Source organism: Zymoseptoria tritici, chromosome 5 (genome assembly GCF_000219625.1).
Source record: "Zymoseptoria tritici IPO323 chromosome 5, whole genome shotgun sequence".
Taxonomy (NCBI): Eukaryota; Fungi; Ascomycota; class Dothideomycetes; order Mycosphaerellales; family Mycosphaerellaceae; genus Zymoseptoria; species Zymoseptoria tritici.
The window spans coordinates 636,848-656,926 of NC_018214.1; the positions used below are offsets into that span (position 1 = coordinate 636,848).

General features: G+C 54.3%; 4 protein-coding genes across 4 annotated transcripts; 2 read left to right on the forward strand and 2 right to left on the reverse strand.

The window, feature by feature from the left end:
* Positions 1–1,297: 1,297 nt before the first annotated feature.
* MYCGRDRAFT_93058 (uncharacterized protein) lies at positions 1,298–4,114 on the reverse strand (the record flags this gene model as incomplete). Its single annotated transcript, XM_003852673.1, has 4 exons — positions 1,298–1,391; positions 1,445–3,424; positions 3,623–3,661; positions 4,071–4,114. The coding sequence occupies 4 exons, from the start codon at positions 4,112–4,114 to the stop codon at positions 1,298–1,300; spliced, it is 2,157 nt and encodes a 718-aa protein (XP_003852721.1).
* A 3,413-nt stretch (positions 4,115–7,527) lies between these two features.
* GLN3p (uncharacterized protein) lies at positions 7,528–10,381 on the forward strand (the record flags this gene model as incomplete). Its single annotated transcript, XM_003852044.1, has 2 exons — positions 7,528–8,021; positions 8,077–10,381. The coding sequence occupies 2 exons, from the start codon at positions 7,528–7,530 to the stop codon at positions 10,379–10,381; spliced, it is 2,799 nt and encodes a 932-aa protein (XP_003852092.1).
* Positions 10,382–12,175: 1,794 nt separating this feature from the next.
* Positions 12,176–15,670, reverse strand: MYCGRDRAFT_93060 (uncharacterized protein; the record flags this gene model as incomplete). Its single annotated transcript, XM_003852672.1, has 1 exon — positions 12,176–15,670. One exon carries the CDS (start codon positions 15,668–15,670, stop codon positions 12,176–12,178), a length of 3,495 nt encoding a protein of 1,164 aa, XP_003852720.1.
* Positions 15,671–15,967: 297 nt separating this feature from the next.
* Positions 15,968–18,605, forward strand: MYCGRDRAFT_109393 (uncharacterized protein; the record flags this gene model as incomplete). Its single annotated transcript, XM_003852045.1, has 2 exons — positions 15,968–16,041; positions 16,097–18,605. 2 exons carry the CDS (start codon positions 15,968–15,970, stop codon positions 18,603–18,605), a joined length of 2,583 nt encoding a protein of 860 aa, XP_003852093.1.
* Between the last annotated feature and the right edge of the window lie 1,474 nt (positions 18,606–20,079).

Sequence of the window (20,079 nt, forward strand, 5' to 3'; positions counted from 1 at the left end):
TGATCATCTTCAGAATACTAATCGGCGCCATGATGCTCTAGAACACAGCCTTGAGGATTTGGGGCAAGAGATATACCCATGGTTCCAGAAGGTGATGGCTCCAGGGGACGAGTTCGACGGGCGATGCGACGAAGGTCAGGAGCTCGAGTGTCAGGACGACGACGTGGATGCTATGGTGAGGCATGGTCAGCGAGGTCCTCAGCGATCGAATGTCGTATGGCTTACGCTGAAGCGCTCCGACCAGAGCCTGTCTCACCGAGCAGTACGAAAACCAGTACAAGAATGTTCCCAAGGACGAGCTGAGTGTGTGAAATCCAGAGGATCCAGAGAGGGAGAGGATGGAACAGTCGGTGGGCATACGAGCCTTGCATTCTCGCCTGCGAGATTGATGACTGTATAAAGATACAATGCTTGCTGAAAGCAGGAATAGAATGCATTCAGCCGGAATTGTTGGTGCTACATATCTACGTCCTAAACATAGCATTCTGTCCATTCTTTTGGCTGTGCCGCAAACGTTCATGCTGCGACGAATTATAGGAACCGTTCTTCCGCAGGAGCATAGCGATACGAAGGAGCCAAAGGTAAACCTGTTGGATTGTGCTGTGCCGCCAGATATGAAGAAGCATGCTTTGCTGCAAACAGTGCATACCTTAGGTAACGTTCTTGCTTGACATGCCAGGCGCGTAGCGATACATGAAGTCAAAGTCAAAAAAGAGAACAGGCTGAACAGACATATAAATACAGCAGCTTGCTGCAAGGCTCCTGCAGGAGCAGCTCCTTCGGTTCCACCTGTCTGAAGTAGGAAGGAGCTCTAAGCGCCGCCAAGATCGATGGCGAACGCTTGGGCTTGAAGTGAAGGCGACTGTCCGCGGAGCTTGAACATCTCCGTTGATCCCCTGAACATGACTCTTGACAATTCTTCGACAAAGTTGTTGTTCATTCGTCCACTCTAATGAAATCGCGGCGAAACTGTCTCATCTACTCCAGCTAAGTCAAATCATCCTCTTATCCTGTCCGGTCGTCCGCCTGTAATTCATGACACCATAACTCCATTTCCATAGACGCCATCGAATAATTCCTGCTTGTCCTCTCCGACGCCGCTGTGTCTTCGTTGCGCGCTCGAGCAATTCCAGAAAGACTCCGTACTGTTCCCAGGTCTCATTACCCTCGCCTCTCTCACCCCGTTATGCAAATGCTTTCCCTAATACTTGCAGCCCGTGCAAAACGAATCGAAAATGGGCAGTCTCACGTCCTCGATCTTTCGGCCCTCTTCGTCTGACTTGGCAGACAATGCCTTCTAGAACATGGTGCCGAAGTTCTCGTTGACCTCCGCGAGTGGTTTACGCGGGCTAGCGGGTCGACCACCGTCCTCCGTGGCAGGCTTGCGATGTCTGCGAAAGGATTAGTATTGAACATCGATGGCCCAAAGGACACTCAAGCATACCTGAATGTGAAGCCCACGAACTGAGAGCGTCCAATCTCGCCACCCCGATCTGCCATTCGCTCGAGAGCCTCCTGCTTCTCCAAAACCTCTTTGTATTTGGCCATATCCTTCTCGTTGCCAAAGTCGTCAAAGTAACCAGCATCCGTCTCTGAGTCGAGTTCCGGCACAAACGGTGCGCGCTCCTGTCGTATCTTATCCCAGGACACCTCCTTGAAGTAGTCATGATCTTTGACCTGATTGATGCCGCGCAGTCTGTTGCCCTTGACGTTGATGAGGCGGGTGATGAGATCCCACGTGCGACGAGAGAGGAAGTAGCTCGGGTCTTCGTATTCCGGCTTGCGCAATACTTGCTGCCATCGCTTCAAATTCTGCCAGGTCTCATCTACCGATGCTCCAGCGAATGGAGGGTAGCCGGCAAGAGCCTCGAAGAGCATGCAGCCGAGAGACCAGTAGTCGACAGTGAAATCGTACTCGTCACCCTTGAGCACTTCGGGAGCCATGTAATCTGGTGACCCAACAATGGATTTGGCGTAATTGACGTCGCGCTCTCTCAGCGAACGGTAGCCTTCACGACGCTCGGAAAGAGACCGGTCCTCCATGGGTCGACCAAAAGGAATTGCTGAGGATGGGAGATTGCCGACTTCCTCGAGCTTGATCCGCATGCTCTCGATCTTGGCAGGAGCGAGGAAGCCCGCAGCCAGCCCAAAATCTGTGAGCTTGACGTGACCCGTCCCGTCGATGAGGAAGTTCTCCGGCTTCAGATCGCGATGAATATATCCGAGGGTGTGCAGGGCATCAACACAAAGAAACATTTCGGAAATGTAAAATCGAGCATGACGGTTGTGTAGTACACCAGTGTTGTTCAGCAGCGTGCGGAAGTCGCCGCCGGGAACATACTCCATTGCCAGGTAGATGCTGTTGTCGTCTTGGAATGCATACAACAAGCGTGTCAACCACTCGCTCTTAGCATTGGTGAGAATGTCGCGCTCGGTGAGGACGTGACGGACTTCATCCAGCTTGAAAAGCAGCTTCTTGCTCATGACCTTGAGGGCGCAAATCTCACGGGTATCCTTCTTCGATGCCAAATACACCTGTCCGTACCCACCCTGGCCGATTTGAGTCAGGATCTGGAAATCGCCCTGTCGAAGTCTGGTCCGTCGCTGTCGGAGGTTCGCACGCTCATGGCCCAGGTATTGCGTCCACAATTGATCGTGCTTATCCACATCTCCTGCGGGCATTGACGGTGTTGGTGGAGGGTTGTGCGCCTTGAATGCTTGCAAGCGATTTTGACGGTTGTGGACGTACGACAACAGATCGTAGTAGTAGTCGAGGAAGTAAAGTTGTGTAACATTTGCCAGTCTCTTAACACTCGGCTTTTGTAGCTTTTCAATCTCCTCTTGCGTCAGTCCATTCGAGATGGTCTTGGGTTGGCGGCCAGGTGAGAGGTCTTCTCGCGAGCTGTATGGTGCCTGTCGGCTCGCAGCGGCCTGATTGATGAAGCTCTGTGTTTGTTGTATTTGCGGACGACTGCTCGGCGGTGTGTTCTCCTTGCCATTCTTGCGGGTGGGACTGCCTGGCGCGCCTGCTTTAGCGTCCGCTGCGGCGAATGGGTCGATCTCGTAGTCGTATTTGTTGGGTGTGCCCGCTCCCTGCTGTCTCGACTGGAGCGCACCGTGGTTTGATTGTCCTTGTGTGGGCAGGAGCTTCATAGCGTTTGCGAAGACATTGGGCAGGTCAAAGGCGCCCGGAGGCATTTTGTTCTTGCTCGGACTGCCTTGAGGGGTTTGCGGCGGCGAGATGAATGCATCTTGGTCGTGTATCGGCGTGCCAGGCATACTGCGAGCGTCGTTGGTGGAGCGGGTGTGCATTAGTGGTGGAGGGACAGGCAGGGTGAAGTCGAGCTTCTGCGCGCCGGGAGTCTGTGACGTGTTGGAAGCCATTGCGCCGAGAGGTCGGAAGGAGAGGCGATCGAGGTGGAAGCTGCTCGGCGGAGCAGGTGCGTTGAGGTGCGATGCGCAATCGGGGCGAGAACACTGCAGACGCGACGGAGATGTTGGTCTGGTGAGCTCTGAATTCCAACAAACAGCCTGTGACGAGGATAGGCGGCTTGGATGTGAAACATCAAAACAAATCCCGCTTGCACAGCAACGGACCCAACTTCTTCCCAAACACACATACCTCTCATCCCAGCTCGCACACAATAATGGATATCCAATGCTATAGTAGATGACAGTATGGCTCTCTCCGCGGCGATCTGCGATGCTGAAGTGGTCGCTGGCGTGGTGGTCCCCATGGTCGGCCGGATGTGCAGCAAGGTTGTTGACGATCTAAAAGTCATCAGCAGCAGGGCCATGTCAGCGGCCGAGAACAGGCGGCAAGACTCGAACAAGGAGCTTGTCCACATCCTTCAAGACGATGTGTCTCGATGTCGAGTGTTGTCACAGGTGAGGATGGTCCCATTCCCGCAACGAAAGGCAATGTGAATGTAGGCGCAGATGCAACTGAAAATTCTCCTATCCTGTCCACATCCAGCTACCTGGCCTATGAGATGACTTCAAGCTCCACGATCGCGAGAGAGCCGGCCTGATACCCAGAGGAAGAATCTCGCAAAGCCTCGAAGGCACACGTCTCGTCCCGTCCACCGCGATACCGAAGAAGCAGCGTCGGCATATTGAGTGTGAGTACTAGACTACCGTGGCCCGTGACACCATGATTCAGGCTCGAGCCCGGAGATGACGGAGTGCCTACAGGCCTTCCCATGTACCAGCACAATACATGGCCATGGACAGTGGAAGACTTTGCAGACAGGTCGCCTCGCAAAAGAAGGATAGCGGTTGCTGTTGTGCTTCTCAATTGCTTGTCAGGAGTCAGTCGGAGGTACGACAGGCAGGAACAAGATCTGGACTACGCTTACACCACGTGCGCGCGCATCTTCTTTATATCTGGTATCCAAGCAGTAGATTTCCCACTGATAGGACGACTCGAGCCTATCTGCCACTGCGGCTGTGCTGCTCAGATAAGCCTGAAACCTCTGGCCACGATAGGAAGGCAATTTGGGCCCCTAGTTTCTTGTAACACCTGTTCCATCCAGGTCGTGGACACGGATTGCATTCATTCGCTAGGCGCAGGATTGGGTGCTATTGCGTGCCTCTTATCGACATGATACCATCGAGGCTTGGTATGAGATAGGAGTTCCAAGCACAGGAATGGACATATATAAGTACCCAGATGCTGCCGCTTGTTGAAAGGAGTTTTTGTTCCATTTCACGACCTCCAAGTACGGCAACTTTTCTGCGACTTTCATACCCGTCTCGAACTCATCGGCCCGGATGCCTCGTGGCCCTAGCAGTCATTCGACCTGACCGACCTCATACTACTTCCAACCAAGCCTCTACCTCCTCAGGTATGCCGAACGGGACCTACCGAGTCGATCCATCCGATGCACGCTACCAACCAGTTCGCCCTCTACAACTCACAGCTCAGCGCTTCCTTGGCGTCTCAACCAGGAGCTCCCTGCAGCAAGGCCGCGACGGCACGTGTACGTCGACTGATCGAGCAGTCCACGGTCTCGATGGCAATATCGCGGCAGTCGCGGTTGAAGCTAAATCGAAGCCATCTGCATGGTCGCACTTTGGCCGAGTACTCGGACATCTGTACAGCACTCGAGTCATGCGCAGGGTGGAAGTTGGACATCGGCGCATCGCACCCGACGCATCCCACGCAGCCGAGACGAAGGACCCTTTGATCTGCCACCCCACCCCACCATTTAGGCTTTCGTCCGCCCCGCTGCTATCTTTGACAGCAAGCCACCCCAGATAAGATACCGCGAAAAAAAGGTAATCACTCGTGTGTTCAATTGTCACATGAAAGCAGGACGTTATCGACTAACACGCCACTTTCCCACGAGAACACCCGTCCATGCGAGCACTGTCGGCCTGGCAGATTGCAAACGTCGCGGCCTTCGACGCGAAGTCTCGGAACCAGATATTCGCGCATAATCCATGCCACAGTGCCCGTGATCGAGTGGCATGCCACCCACCATGGAAAAAGTCCGGGGACGAACATGGTCCGCTGTCAGTCGCCAGATCGAGAGAAGCTTCTATGTTGGCATCTTGATCAACGCATCCTTGATTTTATATTTGCACAGGGACAGCATTGTGACTTCACGCGAGCAATACAATCTGCATCGCGATGCTCGACTGACCATCCTCGTCATTCTGCAGCGCTGCTCGTCCTGAACTCCGGAACCTTTCGCTACCAGCAATTCCGAAACCGCGATTTGGTCGGTTGCTGTCGGAGCATCTTCGGAAGACGGCTCCACGCAGTCCGGATTCTCCAGCAAGGAAGGTTGGTGAAATTGGCACTTTGAACAGAGATGGAGTGGCCTGGCTTGACATCTGAGCTTCGCCATTTGACGGCGTTTGTCGCCAGTGTGACGATCTCTTCGTAGTGGCAGTCTGCTAACAGTTTGCGAAGAAGTGCCGATTGCAAGCCAGTATGGCATTGAATTTGATACCCTAGGGCAGACCATCTCTGTATGAAACGGAACTTGCGACTTCTTACCTACTATACGTTTGCATCCATGTCTGTTCAGCTGACCGTGCGACATCACTGCCACCGTCTCGACATCTCAACGAGCCTCAAAATGCCGCTCGCGTGGTTAAGCAAATACCCTACGACCAGATAGACCGAAGGCACTTGAATCATCTCATGTGTCAAAACCACGGCAATGCATCACTCTGACAGCTGGTTCGTAGCATTCAGCCGGTCTGAGGTCCGCTATTGTGCATGTGAGTGAGCACACACGGCCGCGACCCGGACAGCCCTCCTTTCTTCACTCCACAGAATTACATGAACCTTTGACATGTGGTTGTATGGAGAGCAAGCCTCATTCGGATCATGGTGCTTCGGCAGGAATGCAAGTCTCGCCGCGTCGGCCTCAAATATGGTGTCGACCAGGGTCGTGGGTCCCACAGTGGGCACCAATCCTCCAAAGTCCAGACAATTTATGGAGCACAACCAGTTGCACGCTCTCAAGCAGGGCATATATGTGGCGCTGGCATGGTCCCGGAGTGGACCAGTCCCGCCAGATCCCGCCAAAAGCTCCTCCGGAATATTATCTTCAGCCGGCTCGTACTCAGATGAGAACGACGCGGTTGAAATCGAGAAGGAAACGCATGACGATGATATGTCTTGAACCAGGACGGTTATTCTCGACATGCAGAGACCGGCCATGGACAATGCTGTCAGCACTTAAAAGATGTTGCATGTACCAGCGTACCCAATAGAATTCCATGCGCGACGCCAGAAGCTCCCTCCCATGCGAGCATGCGAGAAATGACGACGGAGGTCAAGCAACACCCCAGACCCATGCCAGGCCGCCAGCACGACCCCATGGTGGTGTGGCCAGTGAGGTGTCAGTCGATTGGTGCTGCAGCCATCCTCATCCCCACCCACCCGACGGGAGAGCTTCCTTTCGCGTGCGAATCGGTGCGATGGAGTGCCTTGTTGCAGACTTTGGGTGGAGAGGCGGCGGCATATTACTGTACCCTCTTTGTCTCCATAGCTGCAACGCATTGACGGTGGATGAACGAAGTTGCTTCTCATGCCCACGCTCTGCCTTGAGATCCATCTCTCGAGGACATTGGAGAAGACACAAGCGATCCAGTGCGTTGGTTGTAATACAGTTTAGAACGACCGATGCCAAGGGTGACCGTCTTTAGCTGCAGGTTAGTTGACTTTAGGACCCTCTCACCAGCGCAACTGGTGCCGCGCTTCTCGAGCGCAACAGCCGACGGTTCATGTGCTGGGTTGATTGACTTCGCGGCGGGACGCCTCGAGCCCGGATCCTCAATCATTATTCTATTATTCCCCAGAGTACATCCGTCCGTGTGAGATCATACACCTCTCCATTTCTACTACTGTACATGTACCTCGCACGTGCGGCCTGCCATTTTCCATCGTCGAGGACCAAGAACGTCCCGTCGCCCTTTGACGTCTGCTTACCTACGTCCCGCCAACCCCGCCGCCGGTGAGAAAAGAGTTCACTGCCGTGTGCTCGTATGTCTCACGCCCGGCCAAGTATGCGACATGGGAACGTCGGGAATCAGCGCGGGGCCTCACGACTTTCTTCCACCGACAACCTCTCCGCCTTAGACGACGCCTCCGACACCGACGCTGCCACTGTTCGCTCCGCCGCCATCTCCTCACCGCGACACGTGCGATTTCCCGATACCACCTACGATACCGCTTCCGGCTCCTCGAGTGCGATCGCCTCCCTCACCTCGCAGTCCACACTCGACACCCTCCCCACCAGACTGGATCTGTCGCCGACCGAGCGCGACGCCCGTAAGGGCTTGTTGCGCGAGACATTCTTTGAGCAGTGGAAGGACGATGCCTCTCGGGTAGACACCGACAGCCCGGAGGAGATGCAGAAGAAAGATCCGTTGGGAACACAAATTTGGAGGCTATATGCCAAAACCAAGGGCCAGCTCCCCAACTCGGAGCGGCTGGAGAATCTGTCGTGGAGGATGATGTCTATGAACCTGCGCCGTCAGGAAATGGAGCGCAAGCAAGGGTGAGAATGAATACACTTCGCATGAATGTCGAAGCTGTGCTGACACCAAGTCTAGACTCGTCCCAACGCAGGCCAGACAGAATGTTCCCAGTGGTATCGCAATGCTGCGCAAGTCTTCCGAGCAGACCAGCAAACCGCAGGCTCAGGATGACCAGATGGATCTGGACGAGTTCCTCGTGCCGTCCTCGATTGGTACACCCGCTGGAGGCTCACCGGCGCCGTCCTCTGGCGCCGATGAGTACACGTCTACTGCAACGTCGATGTCGGCAATACCGATCAAGCAGCAGCAGCGACTACAAGGCAATGATCTATCACTTGCGCGAGCTTCCGCTCCATCTGTGCCGCCGCTCGAGCAGACTCGCGGCAATCATGAGTTCTCCTACGTACAGCGACGAGTTCGAAAGACGAGCATTGACGAGCGAAGGGTGAGAACGAAATCATCTGCAGAAAACGAGCATCTGTCTAACAATTTGCAGCCGCCGAAGAGACGTGCTGAGGCATCTCCTCAGGTGCCACCGGTCGCTAACAACACCATGACGTCCCGAGACCCAGCATCCGAAGCTGCACTTAACAACTACTCACTCGACAGCTCGGTGGCATTCCAACCTCTACCTCAGCATCCTCCTCTCCCTTTCAACCTCGAGACGTTTAACCTGGACAACGATCCTGCCATCCATTCCGCCGGTCCACAGGGATCGTTCTCATTCTCACCGGTCGGCTCTCCAATGATGAACAACAATTTCCAATCGATGTATAACAACCAGGCTTCCAACCAGACTTCTATGCCGCCTCCTGGTGCATCCAGCTTCCAGTCGCCGTCAGGATCTGCATACCCATCGACGGTTTCCACTCCTCAACCAATGCCCGAGAGTGAGCAAATGTTCTTTGGCAACTCAAATATGCATCCAGGATCGATGCCGAACTTTCATCAAATGCAGCAACAGCATCATCATGTTCCACAAAGTGCATCGCAGCAGCAATTCGTGTTCAATCCGAGCAGCGACTCCATGTTCAGCGCCATCTCGGCCAGTGCTCCGAACCATTTCAACCAGCCGACCTTCCAGATGCCCAACCACTTGGATCCTACACATGTCATGAATAGCGACTTTCAGACTACTGGCAATATGGGCAATCCGCGTCACGAGAACATGTTCACATTTGGAGGAGATTCCGACAATGAAGATGACGATGCCATGTCGTTCAATGACCCGACAATGATGATGCCGAACGGGTACTCGCCTATGGACGATCCGATGCTCGACTTGAACAACAACTATCAATGGGACAATTCGTTATCTAACCAGTACAATCCTGGGCACAGCAGGAAAGGAATGTCGTCTGGGCAGTCTGACATGATGGGAGGACAGGCGCAGAGCTGGAGTCAGAGCGCACTGAACAGAGGGCACGGCTCGGCTGCATCTGTCAGCGACATTCGAAACCGAGGCGGCGACCCTCGGACGAGGAAGATTCCGCGCACGACCTCTACACCAAACACCGCGGGCATGGCGACTGGCATGTTCTCGATCAGGACTCAGGCCTCACCTTCTTCGCCGCCAGAATCCTCGTACAGTTCGGCCCATCCCTCTCGACCTGGTAGCCCACCGCCGGGTGGAGATGGTGCTCCGACGACTTGTACTAACTGCTTCACGCAAACGACTCCGTTGTGGCGCCGCAACCCTGAGGGCCACCCTCTATGCAACGCTTGTGGACTTTTCTTGAAGCTGCACGGAGTGGTTCGACCACTGAGCTTGAAGACCGATGTTATCAAGAAGCGCAATCGTGGCAGCGGGAACGCCGCGCCGGTTGGGACGTCTTCGCGATCAAAGAAAGGAATCAGTCGCAAGAACTCAGTCGTTCACACGGCGGCCAGCACGCCGAAGAACCAAGAAGTGGACTCGCCCAAGTCTCTCCAATCCGCAGGCCACACGCCCACCAGCTCCGGAACTTCTGGTGAGAAGCCCACTAAGACTGTTGTACCCATCGCTCCTGGACCGCCGAAGCCTGCCACTCAACCTGCAGCCAGCGCGCCGACACGCATGGTCGCACCTCGCCGCGCTCGCAAACAAAGCCGCGCAACCAACAACTTTGAGTCCGACATGATGGACATTGATGAGCTCACTCAAACCAGCAAGGGACAGCATGACTCCAACCACATTCCCAGACCTCCAGTCCTCGCTCCGAGCACTTCGAACGTCAAAGTCAACGTGCCTCAAATGCACGCTCAAATGGTTCCAGCCGGTGGCGGCCAGTTTGGCCAGCAGCAGCAGACGCCCACTGGATTGAACGGACCGCCTTCTGGCATTCCTACGAATATGATGACCGGACCGCAAGAGTGGGAGTGGCTCACTATGTCATTGTAAGCCTGCGAGTGGTTCTCGTCACAAACGGAGTTGCGAATGTAGTCGTTCTGGAGAACACGATGGTACTCTTCTGGACGTTGCTCTCGCTTTTGGCTCCGAGTTCTGCGCTTTTAGGCGCACTTCATATCTTATGATACCCCTTCTAAGCTCACGAAGCTTTTGGATTTTCTGTTTCGCGCGATACCCGATACACACGCGCCGCTGCTCCTCCGGTGACAGCGGGCGGAATAGAGCACGCTTCTGCGATTTGAAGCCGTGCATTTCTTGGACTTTCGCGTTGCTTGATCATTTGGGAGATTTTTGTACATACATGAGATGATCTGCTTTGAGCTGTCGCTGCCTTCTACTGCTGGGTCGTGCGACAATTCGATCGCTACTTTGCTTGACGATGAGACATGAACTTTACACGTAGAGCACTCCTACACTCGAAGCCGCTTTCCTTTCGCTGCCTGTCTTTTCCACTCCTCAGGGCAGTCTCGAATGATTATCACATGTCGATTCGATTTCAGGCACAAGGGCGGCTCAATGCAACCCCTGATGCGCACGACTCGAACCGAACCCCAGCAGAATAATCGCATGTGAAAGCCCCGCTATTGGTTCGTTGCCCCATGTTTAGCCTCGAGTCTTTTTCAATGCCACACGGCTCGGTGTTCACGCGTGGGCTTGCGTGTCGTTACTAAGGATATGGTCTAGAACATTGAATCTTGGAGGGAAGGATTGAGGATTTGGGACGATTGTCGGAGATGCAAGAGGCGGTACGAAGACTGCATATGTGTGTTTGATTTGTGGTGGTTTTTTGGGAATTGGCGAGTGGCTTTGGACGGGAGAGGCGTTGTTCTAGAATTTGGGAATGGACTTACACGTGCGTTTCAACGATGGGATCTGGGGAGGAGAAGCTGGGATGGGTGGATGTAGTTGAGGCACATATGACCTGAATCTGCGTTTGTGCTGTCGTCGGCGCGATGCCATATATTAGACAGGTAACGTGGCCGCGATGTGCCTTCACAACGACAACAACGGTGTCGAGGATCACGGCAGAGCGGCGGTTGAGCGTATTCCGCAACGCATTTTGGCTCTTCATGTTCCTTGGCCAGAAAGTCATGCATGCTAGATTATGTCGTTGTGGTCCGCAGTCGCACAGCATACAGTATCTCCACAACGAGATGCGGGCCTTTTGCTCGTTGGCTGGAATATTATGTACGCTAGAAAGCGTGCTCGAGGGGAGTAACACAACGCAATAGTACCTCCGTAATCCCGCTCTCAAACTGCGACGCATGTGCCTGACTCCGTGGGCTTGGACTTTGCAGACTGCGCGAGGGACCGGAATATAGTTCGAGTAGGATGTGTATATGCGAAAAGATGAAGGCAACGACAACATAGTCCTCCTTCGAGCTCACACCATACCGGGCGAGCCACTGGAGTCTGAGTTGCGTGGTGCGGTTTGAGCGGCGCCGTGAAGGTAGCCCCGCAACCATGAGTGGGTACTTTGCTCGTTGGCTAGGATATCGTGTCCGCTAGAAAGCGTCCTCGAGTGATTGTACTACTCTCCACAACGAAGAGTGGATCTTTCGCTCGTTGGCTGTAATATCATGCACGCTAGAAAGCGTCTTCGATGTCGTCGTTGCACAGCACAAAGCTGTCCCCACAACGAAGAGTGGCTCTGTTGATTGTTGGTCAAAATGTCATGGACGCTAGAGAACGTCGTCGATGCATCGGCGATTGATACTTTTGCTCGTTGGCTAGAATCTGAAGCACGCTAAAGGATGTGCAGTTACACGAGGAGTAGAAATTGCTCTACCACGTGTCCCCCTGCAGCCTCGAACGCAAGCGTCGAGGATCGGTGGAACTCGACTTCTTCTTGAAGACTCCCGATGCTGGCTGTGGTACGGTCTCGGTGTCTCTTTCGAGCACTTGGAACTGCAAATCCGTGACCTCTGCGCAGTTGCAGCCACATCCTGTGGGACACTTGAATTGCTCTGAGCCGATAGATTCGATCAGATCCTCGAGACACTTTGGATGCGTGGCGTGCAGGCAGGACGGGCAGAGCTGTTCAGCGCCGTGTATCACGCAGAAGCAAGCACTGCAATTTGTATGTCGTTGACTGGCAGCGCGATGTGGGATCACGGAACGCTTCGGTGAGTTTGGTCGAGTTGGGTTCTGGTTGCCCGCATGTGAGATATTGTCCAACTCAGCGGCTTCCATGAGAAGGTCCCACGATCGAAGCTGTTCTGCATAGCTTTGCAACCAGAGTCGAGACCTCTGCGCCATGCTGTTGAGCGGAAACGAGTGCTCCGTCGAGGCGCTGAGTTCGTCAAAGAATACTGCTTCCTGGTTGACTTGAAACGACACTTGATTGTTTGGAAGTCGTGGAGTATGCGGTCGATCGGCGTCATCGATGGTCTTGTCACTGTCATATTCTTCATCTGCTTGACCAAGAGACATATGCCGCCGCTCGCTGTTCGAAGCGTCAGTGGTCGAAGCGAAAGATACGGACTTGCTCCAACTTCCGGCAGGTACTGGTAGGCTTGAAGAAAGCTCATTGGCAGGACTCGTTCCTGACTTCCTTGGGGGCGGAGAGGAACCATAAGCAGCGATCTTGTCTGTTATGCTCTGTGCGTAGTACTTTGCTGCTGCACTGAAGCTACCACGCTGGTGCTCAGGACTTGCGGAGCCAGAGGCAGATAGGCGAAGACTTTGGCTTTGCAGCGCTGAGAATGAGAGTGGAGGCGTGCTGGCCGAGGAGTCGAGGTAAGGTGTGGTGGGCTGCGAAGGCTCTCGCGAAGAGCTGTGCGAGCCTAGTAGTCGAAGTGGCGACTCATCCACCCTATAGAGCCCACCGGGGCTGCTGTTGCTTGTGGGAGGCACTGCATAGATGTCATCGAGAGCAAGTCCCTCCAGCTCACCGCCGAGGACGTCGAAACGAGGCACAGATAGACCACGTTGCGACCCCGATGAAGACTCGAGGGATCTTGTAACCAGTGCGGACGTGCACGCCAACGTTTGCAAATCAGCTCGACTCTCGGCCCAGTCTAGAATCTTTTCGGTGGCCCATCCGTGGCCGAACGGATGATCACGCCACTGCAATCGGCTTTGAGCGATCTGTTCAAGCCCTCGATTCCCTTTCAAGGCCAAGGATGGTCTGGTGGAAAGAGCAGGGCGCTGTCCGATAATCTGTCGCGACTCGTTGGCCCATATATCGCCAAGCTCAACCCCGAGTGCCGGCTTCTGCTCCAACAACAGAGCTAGCAAATTCCAGCTGTCGGCAAGTTCGCAGAGATCTGCTGCTGCTGCCGACTTTGCGTTTTCAAGACAGAGTTCGGAGTTATGATCTTCAGCTTCACCAACTAGACGATACTGCTCTGCCAGAGACTTGCGGCTTGGCAATAGTATCTCTACATCCCGCACGGCGATGTAGACAGCGTTATGCCCCGACAATGGACTCATATCTGGCTTGGTGGGGGAAAATCTTGCTTTCCACGAAGGTCTAGTCTCGTAGGATGCAGGCTCAAAGGCGAATTTTGGTGCGCCTCGGATGCCAGACTCCCACGGCTCGAAACCATCTGAGTCTGAATCATCGCGGATGTGAGGGATGGCAGCAATGTTTCCAAAGCTGGGGAAGAGTTGGGTTGCCTCGGAGAAGTGACCGCCGTGGCTTTCAGGTTCGATGACCTCGGCTTCGTCTATAGCTGTTGAAGCAATCTTTCTTGACGGAAAGAATGTGATGAGCTGGCCATTCATTCCAAACAAAGCTCCGCATGTCCTTGGTAGCGGAACGTTGACGCCTCCAGGTAGGAGAGAGCCACTGCTACGCATGTTGCCGGCGAATGTCTCGTCATCTGAATCACTGTCGTGATCGTGGGTAGCCGAGGAGGCCAGACTATCAAACGACGCACGAGCTAGCGGTGGTAGATGAAGGACGTCGTCCAAAGGCGGCAAGGTATTCAGATTGTCCCTGCGAGCGGGTATCGATGGGGACAAGAAGGGCATTGGCGACTGCTCCTCCTTCTGTGAAACATTCTTCTTCAGCAACTCCAGGCTGGAGGTCATTGCCCTGTTGGCAGTTGCACTGTCCTTCTTGTTGTGGCTGTGGCGCCGCCCAGTCTTGGATGCTGGTGAACGTGATTCCGGTGACATTATGCCAGCGCGTGCCTTTTTAGGCGTGGAAGGGATGCTTTCCCTGTTGGATATCTGGCGTCTGACCCGTTCTGGCTTGATGGTGGCAGGGTGACCGGCTGGCTGCTCGTTGAACCGTGCCTGAGAGGTCAAAGAATTGCGGACACTCTGATTTTGCGACCACCTCATCCCATCGAGAACCGGCGGCGGGACTTTGTAAGTCTGAATCTCTTCTGACAGGCATGCTACAACTTGCATCGCACCATTGCCGGTGGGACGCAGTGTGAAGCAGTCGATCGCCGAATCCAGGCTCAATCGCCACAACTCTGTCAAGCTGTCGGAATCTTGCGAGAAAGTGTAGAAGTATATGGTCTTGCCCTCTTTTGGTAGAACCACTATACCACCCCTTCCGAGCAATTGTACCTGGCTCACGGGATATCCAAGCTCGTGAAGCGAGAAGGGAGTGTTGTAAGATTCTCTCGGCTCTCCGAACATGGCATGATCGTCTTCAGCCAAGTCCTCCTCAAGTTCCGATGATTTTGGAGAGTTTCCAGTGGCCAGCATGTGTTTGACATTCCACAAGGTGAATCTGCCACTCGACGAAACACCAGCAAGTACACCAGGCTCGCTGGCAGACCAGGCGAGGAGCTGTAGACTTGAAGTTCGAGCCGTCATGGCGCCTACGGGTCGAAAATTTGGGACATTCCAGATCGACACTCTGCCCTTGTGGCAGACCGCAATGTGATTGATACTGTGCGGGCTGACCGCGACGTTACTGCAAGCTCCGACAAGACCCCTCAAGTGATGCAAAGGAATAGACGGCTCCACGAGCGACCATACGCAGGTGCTTCCATCGACACCACCTGTTGCAAGTGTATTCGGCTGATCATGCGCGAAGGAAATCGAAGTTACGATACGCCCATTCCCCCGTAGGGTCGCCCTCGTTCTTCGCGCTTCGACATCGTAGACGAGAATTTGTGGTCCATTGGAGATAGCCAGGAGATTCAACTGAAGCGACGAGAAGGCCAGCACTGCTCCAAACCGTAGTCTTCCGGTTTCGTAGCGGATCCAGAACGACCTATCCTCTGGGGACAGCAGATCGCGTATACAGATACCTCGATGGCCAGCAAAGGCGGCATAACGCGCGTTCACGCGGTAAGAAGCGCGTTCATTCATTCGTCCATCTCGCTCCCGTCATCGTCGATGCTGTTGAATGTTCAGCAGAGATGTTGGTCGCATGGAGGGAGTGTGAGGTGGATACGGACGGAGCTGTTTCCGCTAGTTCTAGCGTCCTTCGCGTTGTACGCCTCCAGAATTCACTACGCATTCGCCTTCTTCTCATCACTCTGGCCAAATATTCATGTCGTCCGGTGCCCTGCTCCGGCCATCAACATGCTTACGCTGCCAGCTCCGTGAGGTCATACTGCAAACAAGGACATCTCCGCGAACAACCTCGATCCATTATCATCAACAATGTCGGCCATTCTCCTCTCGAAGGCCGCTTGGCGAAGAGGCTACGACTGGCCTGGTCCGGAGGGTCGACCACAGTGAGGCAGGACGGTCTCAACGCAGCCACATAAGAGTTGATGCATCCGGGGAAAGATATGTTGGAAAAGGCAAGAGGAGACAAAAGGTTGTGGTGGAGTCATTGCCTACCAAGTTCCTTGGGACAACACAGGCAGACTCGGGAGTGATTGTAATGCAAGATGCAAATGAGGAGGAATTGCCAAAGAACCCGGCATCCAAACACCTGGTGTTCAATCAGCCAGCCGGCGACGAAGAGAAGCTCAGCGCGCAGGACATCGAAAGCGAGGTCAAGGCGAAGAATGCTATTCCCAAGCAGGAGGATGTCTACGCTTCGATCGAAGCTTTACGAGTGGAGGTTGCAGCGGCCACGACGATCGTGGACAACGCAACATTCGAGGCTCTGAGGAAGAAATTGACGGACAGATATACCGCCGGCCAACTGTCAACATATCTGGTCCGTTCCCTCACTCCATCTACAACCACTAGAGGCAAACAGAAAGCATCATACGTCAAAAGCAAATTGCAGGAGCTCGGAAGCTCTCATTGGCGCGCTGGAAAGACGCCCATATCCCAGCGTCCCTCTGGAGTGCTGAAGAAAGCTCCGAGCAACAAGCAACAGTTTGCCGAGAAAATCTTGCGTCTGAGCTGGTGGATGACGATCGAAACAGAAGAGAAAGAGATCGGAGAGATTGAATTGCATCTCCAACCTTGGCAGATGTCTCTGCTCTTCGACCCTGTATCAGACAGTGACCGTCCTTACTACGAGAGGTTCATCGACTCGCACAGCCTCGTCTCGCAGACCTCTATCGAGCCACATCGACCTGCCAGCATCATGAGGGTCACAGGCCGTCGCAGAGATGCCGAGGAAATTGTACGTCGAGTCAATCTTGAGCTGGTCAACGCTTCGCACCTCGAGTGGAATCTGAAGCCACATGTACCCTCACCGTCAGGAGCTGGTCAAGGCTGCGAGACGTCCTCTCACTTCCGACACGAGGACGTCAGATACGTTGCACGCCTTACCAGATCAGCCATCATGTTCGGAGATGATGGCAAGGTGTCAATTCACAGCAGGATGCGAGACGACACGATCAACGCTCGACGGTTGCTCCTCTCACTGTTGCCAAACAAAAGTGCGACGACTGAAAGTGTGTCCATGGCTGTCGAAGAGGCTGTCATCTCCCACAGTCATGCTAAGAATGCTATTGTGGCCCTTCCTTCTGGTCCCGCTTCATCTGGCCTTCAGCGACGCTATCACAATCTCGATCTCGTTCGGCAAGTCAAACCGGGTTCCGTCGATGGAGAGAAGAACGCATCGAACGAAGACATCCCAAAGGCGCTGCACTCCAGACTGGAGAAGGCCGTGATAAAAGTCGCTCAGGAATTGGATCAGATCAAGCGTGGAATATCTGATTATGAGGTCACAGCGAACTCATACTGGCGTCGATCATCAGAAGTGTCACAACCAGATTGGAAAGTGCACTTCCGCCGCCTGCTGCAGGAAAAGGAATCATCGGCCTCGAATCCCAAAGAGTCACTAGAGACCACTCCTTCAAGGTCTACAGCTCCACATTCTCGACAACTCATCGTCCAAAGCACTGTCCCAGGCATCGAGACGGCGCTGTCGTACTTTTCTCCACTCGACGATGTCGACCCGAAGAAGTCATCCTCCACAAGCCTGCAATCTGACAACAATCGCCAACCCGAGAACAAAAAGCAAGCCCCTTTCATCATGGCCTACTTCACTCCCGCCGTCTCCAATCCTCACTCCTCTGCATCCCTTCCTTCCCTCGCCATGAGCTTCCACTTCAGACCCTCCCGCAGCGGCAGCACCGGCGATCAAGACCTTCATCTCACCAGCATGATCGCCACCACCTCCGAGCAGCAGCTGCGCGTGCCTCTCCCACTATTTAGCACGGACATCGTCTTCACTCGCAAGACTTTCCTGAAAGCTGTGGTCTACCAAGCGATGGCGGACAAGGCGATTCAGAATTTTGTGTGGAGGGTGCAGAGAAGCGTGCGGAGTAAAGAAGGGGTCTTGACTGCGCCGGCAGAGTTGACTGTACGACTACCGTACTGGCTCGTTGAGGGCAAGAAGCAGGGCAAAGGAACGCAGGATGAGAAGGAGGAAGTGCCGCCGGATATGCCGGTCAACTATATCTTCGAGCGGTTCGAGCAGATTCAGGCGATTCAATTCGTGCCTGGCAGGCCGGAAGGCAATTTGGAAGAAGTAGATGAGGGCGTCAGGTCTGTTATGGAACACATGCTGCGCTCGAAGTCTCTGGCCCTGGACTATCGCGAAGTCGAAGGCGGCGCGATCTATGGCAACAGCACAACGCTTTCGCTGCGTCCTTTGGAAAGGCGGGCGAAGCGGAAGGCTAAGGGGAGTGGTACCACGGACGCGGACGCCGCGCAATGGGACGTTCAGGATACATCTGGAGCGCTTGGTGTTGGGTCGGAGCAGGAGGACCCGCTGCCGCATAACTTGCATCTGGTGGACGCTGCATTTAAGATGGCGCATGTGTTGACGAGGGCTAGTGCTGGGTCGTTGAAGCGGATGGGACAGCAGTCGAAGGAGAAACAATAGGCAAAGCTTGTGCGTACTGCACGAGAAGTATACGAAAACCTCAACTCCCCATTTGCATTCCTGTCATATGCTATTTGCTTCTGCTCACCCGCGGACTCGGGCGCTCTTAGAGTTTCCACTCGGTACTGACGTTCAGCAGGCTGTGCCATGCGGGCCTGACGATGAGATGTTGCACGGCGTTTATCGGGGAGGGTGGTTGATGGGTCACGACAGGATGAGTTGAGCGTACAGTCAGGTTCGCGGAGGCTGTGCTGATGGGTACGACATCAGAGCGGCGAACTCCGGGTATTGTTATTGTGACGAGGCATTGCGTTGTTCGATGGGGAGACAGATCGCTCGACGTCGAGGTATATTGTCGTCTAGTCTTCCCTTCTGGCTGTTGGGAGAGGATGACACGACGTCCAGGAAACTTCAGGCAGTACTCATCTCCTGACAGCTGAAAGCTCTCGACCTGTCGATCCCCCGATGTCGTGCGCAAGATGTCTTTCCTCCGTCCCTTTTACATGTGATTCTGCGAGTTGTCCTGTCGCCGGACGTCAGAGCGATTCCGAGATGCACACCTTCGTGACAGCATTCTTGCTCTCATGCTGTATGTGCTGTCGTGGTTGAATGTTGAGCGCTTCACAGCAGACAACTCAATCGACATCGAGAAGGGGACTTTGAGGATGATGAGCAGTTGCATATACCTTACGTCTGGAGCTTTGAGGCTTACGTCTGGAGCTTTGAGGGCTGCCGGACGCAGCCGAGAGTTTGGATGTCCCGACCATGTGGCGATTTGCAAGCTAGCATCTGAACACGATGCAGTAGTAGCAGAGTAGCGTGTCGCCTTGCTATTTGTGGATCGACTCGTGTTGGGCAGAATAGCTTACACCTCATCGAGGATTGTGTCGACGATGATGGCTGCCGTTGAGTCGGTCGGGCATATCGACGTACACTTTCATGTGTTTTGATGGGTTGTCAGATGAAGACTGTAGGCAATGTAGGTCACAGTGGCGGTGAATGAGCAGGCCTGTCCAATTGCCAGCTTTGGCAGAGTGGTGAGGCCTGCATGTCACTTTGTACCTACTGCCGCAAGGGTGTACAACCAGCGCAAGGCACACTGCGGGGCGAGTGACCAATGCCCGATGTTTGCTGAGGTGCGCTGTGTGATGCCTCACCTTCACACTTTCACCAGACATTTATCCCTCGACAATGACCTAGGAAGTAGTCAGCATATTGGTCTGCTGCGCCGAGTCCGTCAAATACCTACTTGCTCTAGTTGCTCCTCCATCATCGGTGCCGCCCTATCCGCTCGCGAGTTGACGCAACAGTGCAGAGTGTTCCGGACTGTCTGCACGCAGGGCGCCCCGCCGGCCGCAGCAGCTAGTCTCTCCGTCGAATCCCACCCAAGCCCGTTTCTCTTACGGTATTCACGCTGCAAAGCAGATGCATTCAAGGGACCAAGGGACCGCGCGTTGAACATGTGGAGTGCTCG